Here is a 17,376-nt window from a genome sequence, read left to right as displayed (position 1 = left end):
CTCATTAAGTTCTCACTATTCACAGTTCCCCTCATCTTCACCCGCGCCCTTATATCTCCTGGCTGCTTGTTTTTATTGCAGCTTTTCACTTACAAGAAAAACAACACCACTTCATGGCTAAGAAAACCCCCTTCGTGTTTAATATGAACGTTTAGAGAGTTTCGAGCTGTTCACACGTCAGCCTGAAGAGAAGGATCCCAGTGAGCTGCTTGTGCTGAAGGCCTGTTCTGTCTTGTTTGTGTGGTTTGTCTAATCTGCCAAATCCTCCACAGAGGCTCTGGCAAACTGCACATCTGGCAGTTTACAGACAGTGACCACACTGCTCAGAGCTGTCCGGCAAACTTGGTAAAAATAACACACACATGAGCTAAATATTGTCACTGCGCTCTAAAAGTAGTAAAGGGAAGGTAAGAAAGGCCCGGAGTCATCCTCGCCGCTATAATACAGACTCCTCACTGTATAATTAAGATAACTACTCTGGTGAACTCTTCATCACGATAAAAAAAAAGCACTAATCTCAGTTTGTGAACATTATTTTAGCTCACTGGTTTCACTCGCTGCAGGCTGGGTTTGATTTGGAAGAGTTAATGGAGTGTGACGAGTACATTTCCACCAGCTGTTTACAGCACACTGTTGCCAGTATTACAGTGACCTGACCTATAGGGCACACTGCCACTGTCACAAATATGTCTGGTCCTGTCTAGACTAAACGAAAATATCTGCTGCTTTGGTAATTACACCCTTGTCTCAATGCTGGATTAAATGCTTGGGAGAAAACTGATTTAGCTGCTCTGTGAGAAAGTTATTGCAGTCTGTGGATGAACACTAAAAAGCTGGAAAGAAGAATGCTCGTGTTGTTTTCCCTTTTTTCATTTCATGACGAATTACAGCCTCTAATCACTAATCGAATCGAGGCACTGACAAAATATTACAAACAGGCCTTTGCGTGGAAATTTAGGATGAAGTTTCATGAGCATTTTTAAAGCAGCATTAGAAATTGTGATTATTCTGATTTGCTGGCCTTTGTTTTCCAGGTCTTCTTTGTAACAGCTGTGTTTCAGACCTCTGCTCTCACCTGCTGGACATTTTTAAAACTGCAACCCTTTTCTCACATCTCCTTTCCAACATGAGATCAATAGAAAGCAGCTGGTTTTTTTTCTTTCTTTTTACAGGATGTGTTAAAATGTTTTTTTTTTTTTGTCCTCCTGCTTTTCTCAAGGCGATCCACGTGGAGTTATCTAAGCTCGTCAAAAGGCAATCAGGAGGCAACGACACTCAGGAATGGAGAGCGAAGCCAGCGGAGATGCTTGGAGACAACATCGCACCTTTTGTGGTTCCTTCTAAGAAGAAACCATCTGTAAGCCGTTAACAGGAAAGTGTGAATGTTTGATTCTGACTGGATTTTGACTGTCTTTGTTGTTGCGTTTTAGGGAATTTCCTGGAAGTTTATACTCGGAGCTCTGGTTGTGGCCTTGGGCAGCTTAGTGACGTCAGTGATTCTGACTGCAAGAAACTGAAATCCTCTGCAGGAAATGCTTTGAAAATCATCATCCTCGTCAGCAGCAGCAGCAGCAGCAGCAGCGTTGGGTCTCCAGTCTTCTTTAGTCATTTGAAGAGTTTTCCACTGTGAAGACAAAAGAAGGTATGCCATGCAGCAGCACTGAAGCCTGAAGTTATGTGAGTGTCACGTGGTAGAAAATGTTTCAGTGAAAGGTGTACAGTATTTATGGTAATGAGGATAGTGCAGCATTGAGTGGATTCACAATACCCGCAGAGATTTTCTGCTGATGGATAACAGACGTCTCTTTCCAGTTGCATGTTTTATTTGGAAAAAGGATTACATTTCTCTTTGTCATAAAAAACAGGTCCTGGGAAATATTCTGGTATCACAGATACAACAACAACAAAAAGTGTCTGGAACTTTTGACTAACTACAAAAAGTAATGTTAGTAAACGATAACGCTTTCAACGTCACGATTCTGAGAGATATTTGTTCAGTGCTCCAATAATTGAAGGTGTTGAAATGTAATATTGCCTCCATGAGCAATGCTTGCGATGTGATGCTTAATAAAAAATGTTTCCAAAAATGTACTTTGTTTTTTTTGCTCTTGAATTTCTTTCAAGAACCAAGCAGCTCTGTCACAGACGTTCGGTCTGAAAGGGAAAAAAGTGCATTTAAGAAGACTCCATATTTTTCTGTCTGGCAACACGAGCGAAAAGTTAAAAAGGTATACTGTGCAGGAAAAAACAAAAAACAATGTATGGACTCTTACAAAAGTAATCCCTCTCACTCAGCACTTACGAAGCGTGTGGCAGTAGATTTACCAGCAGAGATCCTGCCCTCTGCCTGTACTTTGGTTTGCTGTGTTCAGGATGTTTCTGGGCTACAACCTTCAGGCAGCGGGTCAATAACAGCACACAGGTGACTTTGGGACTTTATAAACAGGTAGCGACCAGGCGCCAGACCATAAGCAGCACGCATCCGAGAGGAAGCTACAAAAATGGCAGACACAGAGCCGAAACCTGTTTGCTTACAAACAATAAGGGCAATTCCTGCATAGTATACCTTTGAATCTCAACTGAGGCATCAATGTTCCTTATTTATTTACTTCATAAAATTACAAATCCTAAGAAAAGAATAAGCATGATTACGTTATGTGCAGTTACATTTGTGCATGTTTTCCATTAATACAAATCTTCATTTTGATCAGTTACAAAAATATATATTTAAGACTTCAGTTCAATATCTAAAAAGTTAAAACATTTAAGAAAATGTTCTTGCGGGAAAAATTATGTTCTTCATGACAAAATAAAAAACGTGGTGTTCTTCATTGCTCCGTCGTATCTACTCGTATCAGCCATCTACAATCCACAGCAGGCGTTAAGCGTCTTCTTCGGGTTGGATGGACTCAGTCTGACCTGAGAGTCTGACTGCCGCCTCAGTGTGACGTTTTTCTTTACTTCTCTGTGGGAAGGGAAAACAAGTCCAAGTGTTGCCATGGTTTGTGGAGGAAACATACTCTCAGCTCAAGCTCTCCAGCCTCCTACCTGGCTAGATGAAGCACAGCCTCGACGATGTTGGTTCCCTCTTTGGCACTCGTTTCGCAGAACAAGGCGCCGTATGCCTGCAAGCAAAGCATCAACATACCTGACTGCAGTCAGTTTATTTGGACACCTGGCAAAGCCGGGCGTCTGTATAAACACTTTGCCATCAGGTGGAATGACTTGCACACCTTGGCCAGCTTCTCTCCGTGCAAACTGCTCACACAGCTTCTCTCTGGAAGCTGCTCTCGGAGGTCCACCTTGTTTCCAATAACACACATGGGGATTTTCTCCTCCGCTGAGTCCTGGATGGAAACAAAGGACATTATGTTCCTGCTTTTTGGAAGCATCATTTTTTGTCATTCATTCAACGCGTCGATCAGCGTTTCCACAGTCACCTGAATCTGATCCACCCACGCTCTGATGTTAAGGAAGCTGCTTTCTGAGGTAACATCATAGAGGAGCAGGACTCCGTGAGCTTTACGGAAGTAGGACCTGGCAATACTACGAAACCTACAGTACAAAGACATACAACTCTGTGTTTAGTCTAGTGTATTTCCACTCTTGACTCGCTATGAAAAGAACAATTTTAATTGATAACACTATATTTTTGCTGTTGCTGCTTCCGTGCACTACCTCTCTTGCCCAGCTGTGTCCCATATCTGCAGGCTCGTCTTCTCTCCATCCACAAGCATCTTCTTCATTTGGAAATCGACCCCTGAGAACCAAGAAGCAGATTTAAGAGTCTGACATCAAGAATGCGTCAGCGTTTGATTAAATGTGATGTGTTTGCTGTGGCACCCACCCAGTGTTGTCTGAATGTCTCCTCTGAACTCGTTGAGCGTAAGTCTCAGCAGGAAGCTGGACTTTCCAGCTCCTGCGTCTCCAGCTAAAACCAGACGGTACATCGGAGCAGGTTCCTCACTTTCCACTATGTCTACTTCTAAAGGCTTCAAAAATGGGACAAAAAAAGTCAGTAAGCTTTAAGTATTTCTTTAGTTGAGAGTGAATGTTTAGTTTGCCTAAACTCAAGGTCCTTGTTTTTTTGGAAACTCAGTCTTTTCCATTATACAACCACCTGTATTCACATGACCCATTCCAACTGCCCTTAAAAACTACAGGATGTGGTTGAAAGCTCCAAAAACCTAGTAAGTGGACCCTGAGTTGAAATTTTTTGTGCCAAATTAATTTAGTTAAAAGCCCCAGGAAAAACATGTTTGAAAAATAATTTGCTTTTCAGATGAAATACAGTCATTTAAAAGCTGTTAAAACATTGAAGTGAGCTAAATGCTAACATGCTCACGTTGTCAATGCTGCTGTTTAGCAAGTTTAATGCTCACCATGCTGACCAGCTTACTTTAGCAGGTTAGCATGGTAGCATTTGCTCATTAGCACTAAACACAAAGGCTGATTGGAATGTTATTAGTCTACATAATGGATGAATCACAAGCCAGTCTGGGGCCAGGGTCCCCACTAGCGGCTGCTACAAACATCTGAGCCGCCTGTTAATAACAACTCATCTTTGCCTTTCTTTACATAACAAATTTGACTTGTTTGGGGCTTGTCAACTAGAACAATAAATAGATCACTCTTTAAACTCGTCTCAACTGACTGACGAGAGGTCAAAAGTGGAAATTGCTTTGTTTTGAGGGGTCACAGCCCAAAAAGTTTAGAATCCACTGACCAACACTGCCACCCCTGGAGCTACACGTCTACAGAAAATTTCAACATTTTGAACCACGTGTGTTTTAAGCGAGATGTTTTACCTTCGTGGAAAACGCAGACAAACGTCTTCGTAGGGATGATGCAAAGGAGCTTGCCCTGCTAGGAGCCACTGACACTGTAACTTCAGACTTCACTTCAGATATCTGTAACAGACAGAGAAAACACTCATTTCCAGTCCTCACAGCTCAGCAGCACGTTGCATCATCTGACCTGACCTGACCTATTGTTGTGTGTTCTGACCTCCACATCAGACGGGACATACGAGTAACTGTGGTGCACAGTTTCCGCTGAGCTCCTGCTGTCGTCGCTGTCGTAATCGCTGCCTGCACTCTCAGCTGTGTCCATCGGCAGGGAGACTCCACTGTCCAGGTACTTATCAGCCCAGGTGGCCACATGAGAGTAGGTCGTTTTGCTGGAACTCTGCTCCAGGCTGCACCAAAGCACCAATACACAACCCTCAGCTTTAAGCTGTGACAATTTCATTCGCCGAGATCAATCCGGAGATTCACAGAGGTGTGTCATGACTTTATATACCTGTCGTGGTTGAGTGTGCTCTGCCGGAGGGGTTTCATCCTTCGGGCTGGGATTTCATTCTGGGGAGACAGCTGTTGAACAGATTAGGAATGTCAGGGTGGAAACTTGTTTTACACTTGAACTAGTGAAAACAATTTACTGTCAGTGGATGCAGTAGCCAGTGGGTATGAGGAAATATGTCATCAGCAAACACTCACCCTCCTTTTAGCTGCAACCGCCTCACTGGCCAATGCAGAGCGCAGCCCGTCGTTACTGTCATACAGCTTTTTGTTTGTGTCCCTAATGGTGTGTTCAAGGGAATGCAAGACAGTTATATTGACGATTCAGAGGCAGCATTGGATGAGGTTTAACTTAACCACGTGTATGGCATTTTGCAGACTGGATAATGCAGAGTCACAAGATATTTACACTAAAAGTGACCATGAAAGTATTCAAAAATCTAATTTATACCTTTGTTGCTTTACCATGTACCTCACACAGTCTACCTTAAAGGTTGGTCCACACAAATGACCAAAAAATACAACTATCTCAAATGTAAAGGCTACTTAGCTTCTGTTTAGCTTTTATCAGCATTATTTAACAAATTTAAGTCTTTATTAATGTACAATATTTGCTAACGATATGCGACACATTTTGGATTATTACAACTTTGCTTTACTAATTGACATTCATTTTTTTATAAAAAGCAAACAAAATTCAATTCACATTTATTGCATTTTCGTGGTGAGCAATTAAAACCAAAACTACCTGCCGGAATAGATACGTCTAAAGGTCAGCAGGATTTTTGTTATTTTGGTGAACCATACCTATGAAATAAATAATAGTAATTTGAATTTTTCGTAGTTTCTGAAGTAGTTTACTCTCTTACTAAACAGAGTAGACAGCATCATCAAGAGAAAGACTTACAGGAGAACCTGAATCTGACTGGAATATGCCTGGTATTCCTCGACCATCCTCTTCAAATCATCTGTTTCTCTGTGAAGACACAGAAGCCACATGTTGGACTGGATGCTGGATCGTGTTTTGTGTCAACAGACGTGAGCTTGAAGACGGAGCCTCACCGTTCGTGTTGAGCTTTCTGGTCTGCGTACATGTTCTTCAGCTTGTCCAGCTCTGAGTGCAGGATGCTGATGTCTGTCTGGGCTTGCAGCAGAGATGTCCGCAGCTGCTCGTTTTCCTGTGAGGAGAGTTAGTGAATCACTGGAACAACATACAAGTGACTTGTTCGGTTGAAAAAACATCACTTCCAAAATGACTTACCTGTGAGAGGTCACTGATTCGTCGGTTCAGTCTGACCACCTCCTCCTTTGACTGGTTGACTTCAGAGTCCTCTCGGCTCTTAAGAAAAGACATTTACACAAGCGTTTTTTAACCCAATGGGAGCACATAACCCTAAACCACACACCTGTCATAAAAACCACATCTTTAGTCATGTCCCGTCTAAAATATTTCGTCACAGTAGTGGTTGATCTGGGGGTGTATTTTCAGCAACACAGACCTACTGAATGATCATAGAAATATGATCCTCCAGGCAGTGTGTCTCTATGGTCCTCTGGTCCTCTCGCTCTTCTGTGACTATATGTTTATTTGTTATATACTATTTGTTGTCACTTTGACCACAAAGGTGACACTATTCTACAGAGTATATAGGCAACAATAACTATAGATTTGAGTATATAGTATATAGTTTAGAGAATATTATAGATCCAAGATGAAACTGAGAGAGGAGTGGGACTGAAAGAATAATAATAATAATAAATCCATCTGCTACTTCAGCACCACGGACAGCGCTGTGGATTTATCAATACACAGCACAGTTAGGCTACTGATATTTCAGAGCCACGGTCAAGGACATAGATTCTAACTTGCACAAACCTTGACCAGATAAAGGATCAATGAGTCAGGTAGATTAGACTAACATATTCAGCTAAACAAAACGTCTGCCCCTGCACTCTCTCCGCTGCTCGGGGATGGAGAGAGGGGACGGCAGGATAACTAGGGGGAAGCATTTTGGTCGTTTTGCTAACACAGGGGGTGGCATCCATCCTCGTATCGCCTACTGCAGATAAGTCTGCCATTATCAGGCCATACGATGCTCTAATTATCTACCCCACAGTTCTTAGGTTTATTTACTCTGTGATGTGGAGAGATAATGGGAAGCTTTGCTTCATCTTGCTAATGAATAGAAGATTACTGGCATGCAATCAATAGCTTAAGTTATTATGTTTACATCCTTTAATTCACTTTGTGATATAAAGCATTACTTCTGTGAGCAGGTTTACTAAGAGGGAGAATATCACTTAGCCTTTCTTTAACTTGCTGGATGTTGGTCTCTATCAGCAATCGTCAAGATGCCAATCACAGCTCTTGTGTTTGACATGCTGTCTACGTAGCCACTTAAGCCCTAATGCAAAAGTAGATTTTTTTGAGGAGGTGCACGTTAGCCTACAGCTTAGCCACTGCAGGTACAGGCAGAGGCTTTGTTCCTCTGCTGTAATCTCCTAATGCACAAGTGTAAAGATCTAATCTTAAGAGCTTTAATGTAACTGCTTCAACAGACATTTAATAGTAAAGCTCCTTTGTCTGATGTTCAGATGCTGTAAAAATAGGCTGAGTAATTTATAGCTGCTTAGAAAGGACAATAACTATGTACATATTTATCTTCAAGAAAGTTTTGATACACAGGTTCGTATGAGACAATGATTATTTGGTACTATTACTTGGTACAAGTGTTTAACATCAAGTCTCAAAGACACAAAAGCAATAACAAAGAAAATGAAAACTGACCACACTGACTGCCGACATGTCTAGATGCTGCTCTCACTGAACTTTGGTGCTCTTTAACAGATTATCAAGTACTGCTATGGTGCAGTCCAGATTTTGATAAGAGACATTTATTTGTGTGCTGTGGTGGAAAAGCAGGCAGAACAGGAACACGATGCGAATGGATTGTAAGATTAGATTATGGGACGTAGCATGGCTTGAGGCCAAAAAAAAACGATTGTAAAACGTTAGCAAACAAAGAAACATTACAGTCTATGCCTGTCCTCGCATTAACTGTATCCTAGCAGCATTTCTTTATACTGAATGAGAAGTCAATCCGACCCCCTCTCTCATACTGGCTGGACGTTGGGTAGCCTTGTGATCACAAGGGGAGACTGGAGACACATTTAAGATGCATTCTGTTGCTTTGAGTGTGACGGTCTTCTTTCTCAGCTGGATCTTGACACATTGTAGATATACTGTATATGGACACAAGATATTAGGTCTTTGATTGTGCTCCTTGAAAGGTCACCTTAATAAATGTAAGGACTTGGGAAAGGGCTTCCTCTGTGAAGCCTGAGCTGTATATGCAGGAGCTTCTGTGTTGTCTTTCAGGTCCAGTGGCTTTCGTCTCTCCTTTTCATGATGTACAGTAAGAAAACTTAATTCCATCCTCATATAACCATTACCACAGAACAAAGTAAATGTGTGGTGTTTGGGAAAAACCTACCTTCAACAGTCTGTCTACAGTGGCGTGCAGGTCTGTGACTTTATCCTCATGCTCCCTCTGCATGGTCGCCAAAATTGCCTCCATTTTTTTTCGCTCCTACAAACATGAAACCAAAGCAGTTAGAGGTGCAGACTGGCTCAGGCCTTGAAGAGGAGCTTTCATCTGACTTTACAGAGGCTCTTTGTAAGGAGACATGTAACCTGCTGCTGTGCACTGCACCACAAATATGCAGGTAGCTCACAAGAACTAGTATGTGTAGAAAGTTTCAGTTTACTGGGGAATAAAATACATTCTCTAAGTCCACTTCTCTCTGTGCTGTCTATTGATTAAATGCCGCTGCTTATACAACAGCCAGTTAATTTGGTTTCCTACATGTAAGTTGGAATTTCTAGAAACAAAGTAAATTAGAGCAACTATAAATACTGCAGGTGTCCCACTTACCTCGTGTCTCACCCTCTCCTCTGTCCTGGCTAGTTGCTGCTGTATATCCTCCTCCAGTTCAGTCAGCTGGCTGTTGTTCATGTCCTCAGCGCTGTTTGAACAAAAAGTACGTTCAAGTTTGTGCTGCTGAATCAAAGCAGATCCTCCAATGGTAGTCTGGGAGATTAATACAACAGGAGTGATAAAAATAACAATCACCTTCTGTCCATACTTCAGTTCTACCTGACTGACTTCAAATGCGCTGCAGTTGTGACTGCTCTGCCCTCGTCAGACAACAAGCGAACCAACCAGAGGCGAGGGAGGGACCTCAGCCGTTGAAAAGCAGATTCCACAGGTGTACTAAACTGTGTCAGTGAGCTCAGTGAGCTTTCTCAATGAAACCTCACGATTTGGTTTAGTTTAGCATACATTTTATGTCAGGATTTCAAAGGTTAATGTATTTCAACAGATAGCAGAAATAGTAGGTACAACAGATGGGCATATCCAGTTTGTAGTAAGATTAAAAGAACAAGGCAGGGCAGCACCTTCGCTTTGTTCTTACTACCTTTAAGTTCTTCCTACTTCCTTGAGTGAGGAATGTCACCTTTCTCAAAACATGCAGTTACTGAACCAAAGAAAGAATTCACACTCTAGAAAACAAAAAAAAGCTTTGACACGCAATCCTTCCTCATGTATAGAACTGAAATTCAATCCTCAGGTTCAAGGTATTATGTGAGGGATCACTGCACAGATTTAAAGGAAACCATTACAAGACTGAATTCACATCTTCTGTAAGCCTTTAAAATACAACCTACAGTATCTACAACCATTGCTCAGCTTGAGTATCAGCAAACACTGTGAAAAGTCTTAAACTGACAATATAGTCAGGCATCTTTTCTCTGCTGCCAGCTACACAGGGGTGACCTCAGGGGTCCATTTAATAGCAGCAAAATAACTTCAATCAAGTAAGTCATGGTGCCAAACCTGGAAACTATTACTGCCTGTTATAAGTCTGAGCTGCTCTCATCAACGTCCATGATCAGTTGTTTGAGGGGAAGAAAAGCTTTTATAAACCCACTAGATGCTACCTATCCAGCACCAGATGGCAGACAAACTTGTCATTTAGCTGGTAAAGAAAACTATACATTGTTCTCAGGGGTTTGTGCAGAACAAAATGGAAACAAGACGAGTGATCATTGGATTCACATTTTCTGGTGGCCACAAAAATGGCTCCAAATGAATGCAACTGTTGCTTTTGTACCTGCTGGATGTGCAAGTAGGCAATTGTTAGCTAACATATTTATACATATATACATAAGGTGAAAATGTCAGTTGTGTTAGCTGTTTGGAGGTTTTTCTACCCTCCAGTCTAGTAGGTTAAAATCAAGCAATGTATCTTTAAAAGATAAACTGTGGAATTGTCAGTTACTGTTTTTCAACAGTTTAGCCTCCTCTTAGATGCACCTGGTTGCTATCTTTTTTTTTTTTTTTTAATCAAGTTTCCTACCTCACCTGCACAGTTATTGACTGAGGGGCTGCACACCCACTGCCTAAAGGTTGCAGCCCAGAAACATCCCAACCACAGCAAAACAAGTCGGTGCCTGGGTTTATCCACCGTCTCTGTGCTTTACAGGCACAAGAGGGCAGCAGTTCACCACTGCTCTATAGTCAAAACCCCTCTACAGTCTAAATGGTTACAGGGAGGAAAATTTTGACTTTTAAATTTTGCATCAATAAAAGCTTTTCTTGAATGCTATTACAGAATATCACTACTCATACACACACTACAGTCACATTTGAGTGTCCATCATCATTAACACTATGTGATGCGAGTTATTGTTTAAATAATGGCTCATTTTTTCATAATCACTCTGTGTCTTTCTATCTCACAGGTCAGATGCTTTGAACTATACCGACCTCACACAGGAAAACGTTGACATTTGTCTTTACCGCTTTAAACTGGTCTCCAGCTGTTCACACTCTAGTCTGTTGTCCTGGCTTTGACTGATCAGACTGTGGATGATTTCCTCATACTGCTGCAGCAGAGTTATGTTTGCAGAGGAGTGAATGGCCTGGTAAAGATCAGCCAGCTGCTCCCTGAGACTGTGAGAGAAGAGTAAATAATTAGCACTAGCAATGAACAGTACTGTTTTCGCAATGTCATACTCCACTAAGAATCTATCTTTCTAGCATCAAATACTGTTAGCATAGGGATCACATTCTGCAACAACGTGGATTTTGCAATACCGTCATTACCATGACGAATGTTTTAGCATATTAAAAGTGTTCTTTACTATGGCTGTGATAACATGCAGGTAGAGGGCTATGCACGTACTCATAGAACTGGAGTTACATCCACTAACTACCACTTTCCTCGCTACAACGCCAACTCCAGTAACACAAGGATATAGAATGCAACATTACAAGCAAATGACACCAATTTGTCTGTTGTTGGCTGCAAGAACCAAAGCAAAAGTCTTCATCTACTCCCACCATCAGAGTAAGTAATGACTAACCCAGACTTAAGGTTATCTCCACACTTCATACTGCAACACAAGCTCAGCTGGCTTTGTTGTCACAGGAAACCCCCCTCTGCTGTGTGCAGCATTGGTATGCATGTCTGCTGCTGACGTATGTAAAGGCACTTGATAGACATGCCCTGTGGTACACTGACTGTTGTACTTATATAATATACTTCAGGTTTTTTGCCAAATAAATGCTGTTGAGCTTGTGTATTATATCCCACACAACATCATCAGCATCACAACATTGGGCTCAGCAACAGGTAGATGTGGATTAAGCTCATTTTATGACATAACTGTGGATATTCAGTACATGACCTGAAAAACCAGATAGCAAATACATATTATTGAGTGGCCAGTGCAGTCTCTTATTTTCATGTGATTAAGATCTGCTAAAACACCTGGAGACAAAATGCCCCAATGCTGATTAAAGACTTAAGCAAATCTGTCCACTCTCAAATTTTCAATTTACAGATCTAGATCAGATTTACAGAACAACATGAATCTGTGTTTTTTTTAATCATATTTCCATACAGAGATAATAGATGTAATGTAATCTTATGCCAACCTTAACTCTGGTGAATGACAGTGAGTTTAACTGTATAGTGATTATTGTTCCTACAGAGGCTGATTTTTTTCCTCAGTTTTCTCTCCTCCATCATGGCCAACTATATAAATGAAATGTCCCCTTTAGATACAGTAGAGGATGTGCACACTTAGTTGCCAGCAAGTGGGAACACCTAATGCAACAGCCGTGCAGCAAATCCTCCTTTCATTAGGATAACAATGAGAAGTGTTGACAGAACTTTATAGTCAATTTGAAAGGCTGCAGTTTGAGGTGCTGTTGAATTATCTAACATTATACTGGGGTGTTTTTGTTACAATTATAGTCCATACAATATATATAACTACAGCTGATTAAAAATTTAATTTCAACAGCAGTTGCTTTCGTTGGCTTCTCACCATCTTCATCAATGGCACATATAGAACCACCTGTTAACTGGGGAACATCATGACTCCATCCATGACAATAGAGCTAATTCCACCCACTGAGTGGAGTGTGACAGAAAATGACTAGTAAGGGGACCTTGACTACATTTTTTTGAGATTTCATTTCATTTTTGTCTTATATATGAACACAGACCATTGTGGAAAGTTAATTATAACAATTAAGTGGCCGTGAATATAATTTAGCACCAGAAAAGTGGACTTAGTTTAGCTAATTTAGCTACTCTTGAAGTTCCACATGGGCCAGCGGTCCCCAACCTTTTTTAGGGAAACCGACCGGCTTCACGTAAAGCAATAGTTTACCAGACCGGCATAGAAACGTATAAAAACAAATGATTGACAATACAACTCACCATTACCCTGAATGTAGTCGTTGTAATTAGTGGGAGCCCTGCGCTTGTTTCTCATCAACGAGAAGGCTTCATCGCCTCATTTGCGAGCCTATCGCCACATATTACGCAGAGCGGGCCTGGTGCGTGAGAATCACCTGAAGCGATAAACCCGTATTTTAAACGGGACTGCTGATACTGTCTCTTGCAGCTTTCTTTTTCTTGGAAGATAGGCTCTTCTTCTTCTGTTTCATCATTTGGCCTTTTCCCCTTTCCGAAGAAGCTCTCCAAAGACGTTTGTTTTTTACTCATTTTGCTAGCTTATGGGCTTACTTTTTTACTACCGTATCACGTGACTGAGACGAACGGTTTGACGTGTAAAGAGGCACAGACGGACGCACCTGATTTTCAAAATAAAACTTCTTCCAGACTCTGATTACCAATAAAATATTTTTTGTTTAGTCTTTCTGTGCGGGACCGCTGCTCTAACGCACTGTTTACTGCACTGACTTCCTGTAACTGTTATCATCACTTTATCAGTGTGTGTGTGTGTGTCCTGGGTCAGATCCCGGGACTGATCCTATATTATTATTATTATTATTATCATTATTATTATTATTAGTAGTAGTAGTATTATTGTGTCCCGGGTCGGATCCAGGGTCTGGTCCCGGGTCGGATCCGAGTAGGTCCCGGGAAAGTTCCGGGTCGGTCCCGGCAAAGTCCCGGAACTTACCCGGGACCGACCCGGAAATTTCCCGGAACATTTCCGGGACCGACCCGGGAAAGTCCCGGGAAAATTCCGGAAAATTTCCGGGACCGACCCGGGAAAGTCCCGGGAAAGTTCCGGGTCGGTCCCGGGTAAGTTCCGGGACTTTGCCGGGACCGACCCGGGAACGTTCCGGGAAAGTTCCGGGTCGGACCCGGGTCGGTCCCGGATAGGTACCGGGTCAGACCCGAGTCGGACCCAAGTAGGTACCAGGTCGGATGCTGAAAAACTGATTCATGCCCTTAATGCAAGCTGACCCGACCCAGCTGTTATTATCATTATTATTATCATTAGTGTATGTGTCCCAGGTCGGATCCCGGGTACTGATCCGTCCCGGGTTGTTGATATTATTACTATTATTATTGTTATTATTGTTAGTGTGTGTGTTCCGGCCGGGTCAGATCCCGGGTCGGATCCCGGGTCGGATCCCATCCCGGGTTGTTGTTATTACTATTATTAATATTATCAGATCCCATGTGTGTGTGTGTGTGTGTCCTAAAACATCCTGTTTAACACAGAGTGAACAGCCGGATGTTAGATTACCTTTCAGAGAGAACAGACTCCGCATCTATCGCGCCCGCAATTATTGTTATAATTGTTAGTGTGTGTGTCCCGGCCGGGTCAGATCCCGGGTCGGATCCCAGCCCGGGTTGTTGTTATTATTATTACCATTAATGTATGTATGTGTGTGTGTGTGTGTGTGTGTGTGTGTGTGTGTGTGTGTGTGTGTGTGTGTCCCGGGTCAGATCCCGGGTCGGATCCCATCCCGGGTTGTTGTTATTAGTATTATTAATATTATCATCATTAGTGTGTGTCTGTGTGTGTGTCCCGGGTCAGATCCCGGGTCTGGATCTCGTGTGTGTGTGTGTGTGTGTGTGTGTGTGTGTGTGTGTGTGTGTGTCCTTAAACATCCTGTTTAACACAGAGTGAACAGCCGGATGTTAAATTACCTTTCAGGAAAAACAGACTCCGCATCTATCGCGCCTGCAAGCTCTTCCCACGGACAGCTTTGGTTTTGGGACGACCCAGCGCCAAAAGACGCCAGGTCTAGAGTCTCTGAGACCTCCTGAAACCTGGAGGAGAACTTGCTGTAGTCGATGAATCCGTCTTTGTCCGCATCGAACTTGTCGAACAGAGTTTTAATCTCACTTTCGGGGACATTGAGCTCCTGACAGACAATGATGAAGTCCTCATACTCAATCTTACCGGACTTGTTCACATCACAAGCAGAAAATAGTCTCCGAAGGCTAGTTCGGTCCATAGTCGAATGGATAAAAACACAAACAAACCATAAAAAATATGAAGTTAAAACTGTCACTCTCGAGCTGACCGCGGCTGAATGCCAGCCAAACAAAAAGACTCAGTTTAAGTGTCAGTGAAGGTCTCACGGCGAATTTAAGAGCCCCTCATTGGTCCAGATCTTCGTGTGGGCGGGTATCATCCGAATTAATGAACCCAATGAGCCGCTTCCTACCTTCAACCTGTCACTTCCTGCTGCTGCAGCAATTGTTTGGTTCCATCCTGAGTTACAGATGTCAGCCATGCGTTCAGGGGAGCTGTAACAGAGCAGAAATAATACACATACGCAAGCGCTTGTCTCTGTTTGCCTTTAAGGTGTGTGAGTGCATGTGAGAGTTTTATCAGAGACACTCCTCTTTGTTTGCAGAGTGTTTCTGACTCCACCCTTAGAGATTAAAACGTTAAAAAAAGGCTTTCAAAACACTCAAAATCTTAATATTGTGGCCGATCAGTTACATCCATCTGCATTTAAATACACAAAACAGCACGATGAGAGGAAAGGTTTGACGTAATAACATCATGAGGCATTAATAAAAAAATTATCCATTTGATCTTTATTTGAAAAATTAAAATAAAGTGCTTTTTATATACAATACAAAAAAGAAAAAACAAACAGTAGTGATGTATAATACAAAAAAATACAATTCACAATATTTTTACATTGGCAGCTGAATTTACAAAACAAGTTTACATAAAAAACTCTTTTATTTTTACTTACAATACATGTTGACATGAGTCTGAGCAACTTGTTCTGTGACAAATAGAAGGCCAGACTATAGTGGTTCATTAAGAGCGCAGACGACGATACTTTCACTGTGGCATCATTAGTTTAGGCTTGTATTCAAATGAAAGCGTGATCAATACCTGCACACATTTTACTAAATCACTGCCACTTTATATTTGTTCTGCACTTAGCTAATTTCATATTGTTCTGATGGCAGCCGCTTCACCGAAAGCTGCCGTTTGTGTTTTTAATAACAGTCAAAGCATGAATCTTTCATTCTGCGTGATTGGTTACAGCCGGGCAGTCTTTGAAATTCACAGAGTCATTTTTGCAGTGCCATTTACAAGAAATGTGACATAATACTATTGCGCATCTATAATTCAATATTTTAAAATCAGCCAGTGGTTATTTATGTGCTACAGTTTTAGAATAAAATTTAGTCCCTGACTGAGGTTGAAGCCAACAAAAAATAAACAAACAAACAAAAAAAAACACCTCATGAGCACATACTGTACAATGCTGACACATGTACTCCATGATTTCACCTGTTTCTGAGCATGGCCAGTCCTGTCACACCCATAGTGATGTACCATTTGACTCTACAGCTACTACCTGGTTAGTTTATTATCCCAAGAGGCACATCTCTTGATTATTGTTTCAGAAGGCATTATCCGTTTTCCCAAAGGCGGATTTGTAACCAAATCCATAACCTGCATTGTACTAAGGCTTTTCAACATGATGTGCAAATCCTATGCATTCTGAGTCAAACAGTATACCTTCCTGCACTTTTGTGAATTTTTAGTTTTGCTGGCCGCATTGCAACACTAGAGCCAAACTCAGGTAAGACTGAAACAATATTGTATGACATGAAAAATGCTTTCAAGTTACTCCAACATGTGACTCATAAATGTGGTGGATCGTATGGTTTAAAATTCATTATTTCTGAATAAGGAGATGGCTAATAGATAATTAGGATAATTAAAAATGCACAATTCCACAATATTTATTACTGGGTGAGAATGAAAATTATTGCCCTTATGGTTGCCTTTAAAACCATTTAAGCAAGCAGAGGATATTTTCGTTCATTCATGGACTCTCATCAGTTAATATGTATATCAAAGTTGAGGCTATACAGATGTGTGTTATTTAAATCAGAATATGAATAGGTGTGTTTCAATATTTATTATTATTTCCCTTTGAGATTAGTGATAGATATCTAAAACATTAAAGAATGATTATGAAAAATGCCACTCTGTAGAAGAAACATTTGGCCAACCCTCCTCCCCAGAAATCCACCAAAATGGCTAAAATCTCTTGCATACTTCGAGTTAGTGTAATGAGAGCGAGTGTGCGTGTGTTCGTGGGTGTGTCTGCAGTGCCACTGATCCTAAAGTAATTAACAGCGCCAACACCTTTGTGCTTACTCAGTCTCAAGGTGAGGTTGTCTTGGTGTTCACCCCACTTCACATTATTTGCTTTGCATAGACTGCCTATCTCATGAAGAACAGCATGAT

At 41.5% G+C, this 17,376-nt stretch overlaps 2 protein-coding genes across 2 annotated transcripts in view; one reads left to right on the top strand and one right to left on the bottom strand.

The window, feature by feature from the left end:
- fkbp16 (FKBP prolyl isomerase 16) overlaps positions 1-1,904 on the top strand; it is a 30,289-nt gene extending 28,385 nt beyond the window's left edge. Inside the window, exons 7-8 of the mRNA XM_076731999.1 lie at positions 1,220-1,357; positions 1,431-1,904. Of these exons, the coding sequence (XP_076588114.1) occupies positions 1,220-1,357; positions 1,431-1,517 (225 nt within the window). The 3' untranslated portion in view covers positions 1,518-1,904. The remainder of the gene's footprint in view (positions 1-1,219; positions 1,358-1,430) is intronic.
- Positions 1,905-2,069: 165 nt separating this feature from the next.
- On the bottom strand, positions 2,070-15,161 carry rasef2 (RAS and EF-hand domain containing 2). The gene is made up of 17 exons (XM_076731997.1): positions 14,790-15,161; positions 11,165-11,317; positions 9,236-9,326; positions 8,795-8,890; positions 6,562-6,639; positions 6,363-6,478; positions 6,208-6,276; positions 5,499-5,580; positions 5,302-5,372; positions 5,008-5,197; positions 4,809-4,910; positions 3,848-3,992; positions 3,679-3,760; positions 3,441-3,555; positions 3,234-3,347; positions 3,049-3,125; positions 2,070-2,965 (listed from the first exon to the last, which is right to left on the bottom strand). Exons 1-17 carry the CDS (start codon positions 15,098-15,100, stop codon positions 2,863-2,865), a joined length of 1,995 nt encoding a protein of 664 aa, XP_076588112.1. The 5' UTR covers positions 15,101-15,161; the 3' UTR covers positions 2,070-2,862.
- Positions 15,162-17,376: the final 2,215 nt, after the last annotated feature.

Source organism: Chaetodon auriga, chromosome 6 (genome assembly GCF_051107435.1).
Source record: "Chaetodon auriga isolate fChaAug3 chromosome 6, fChaAug3.hap1, whole genome shotgun sequence".
Classification (NCBI taxonomy): Eukaryota; Metazoa; Chordata; class Actinopteri; order Chaetodontiformes; family Chaetodontidae; genus Chaetodon; species Chaetodon auriga.
The sequence above is the reverse complement of the archived record's forward strand: the minus strand, read 5'-3'. Positions and strand labels throughout refer to the sequence as shown.

Excerpts from the sequence above, each read along its gene's own strand:
- rasef2 (XM_076731997.1), bottom strand. The coding sequence starts at position 15,100 with ATGGACCGAACTAGCCTTCGGAGACTATTTTCTGCTTGTGATGTGAAC. Across the intron at positions 11,318-14,789 it reads GAGTCTGTTTTTCCTGAAAG|TCTCAGGGAGCAGCTGGCTG; the intron begins GTAATTTAACAT and ends CTTCTCTCACAG. Across the intron at positions 5,373-5,498 it reads CGGTTGCAGCTAAAAGGAGG|CTGTCTCCCCAGAATGAAAT; the intron begins GTGAGTGTTTGC and ends TCTGTTCAACAG.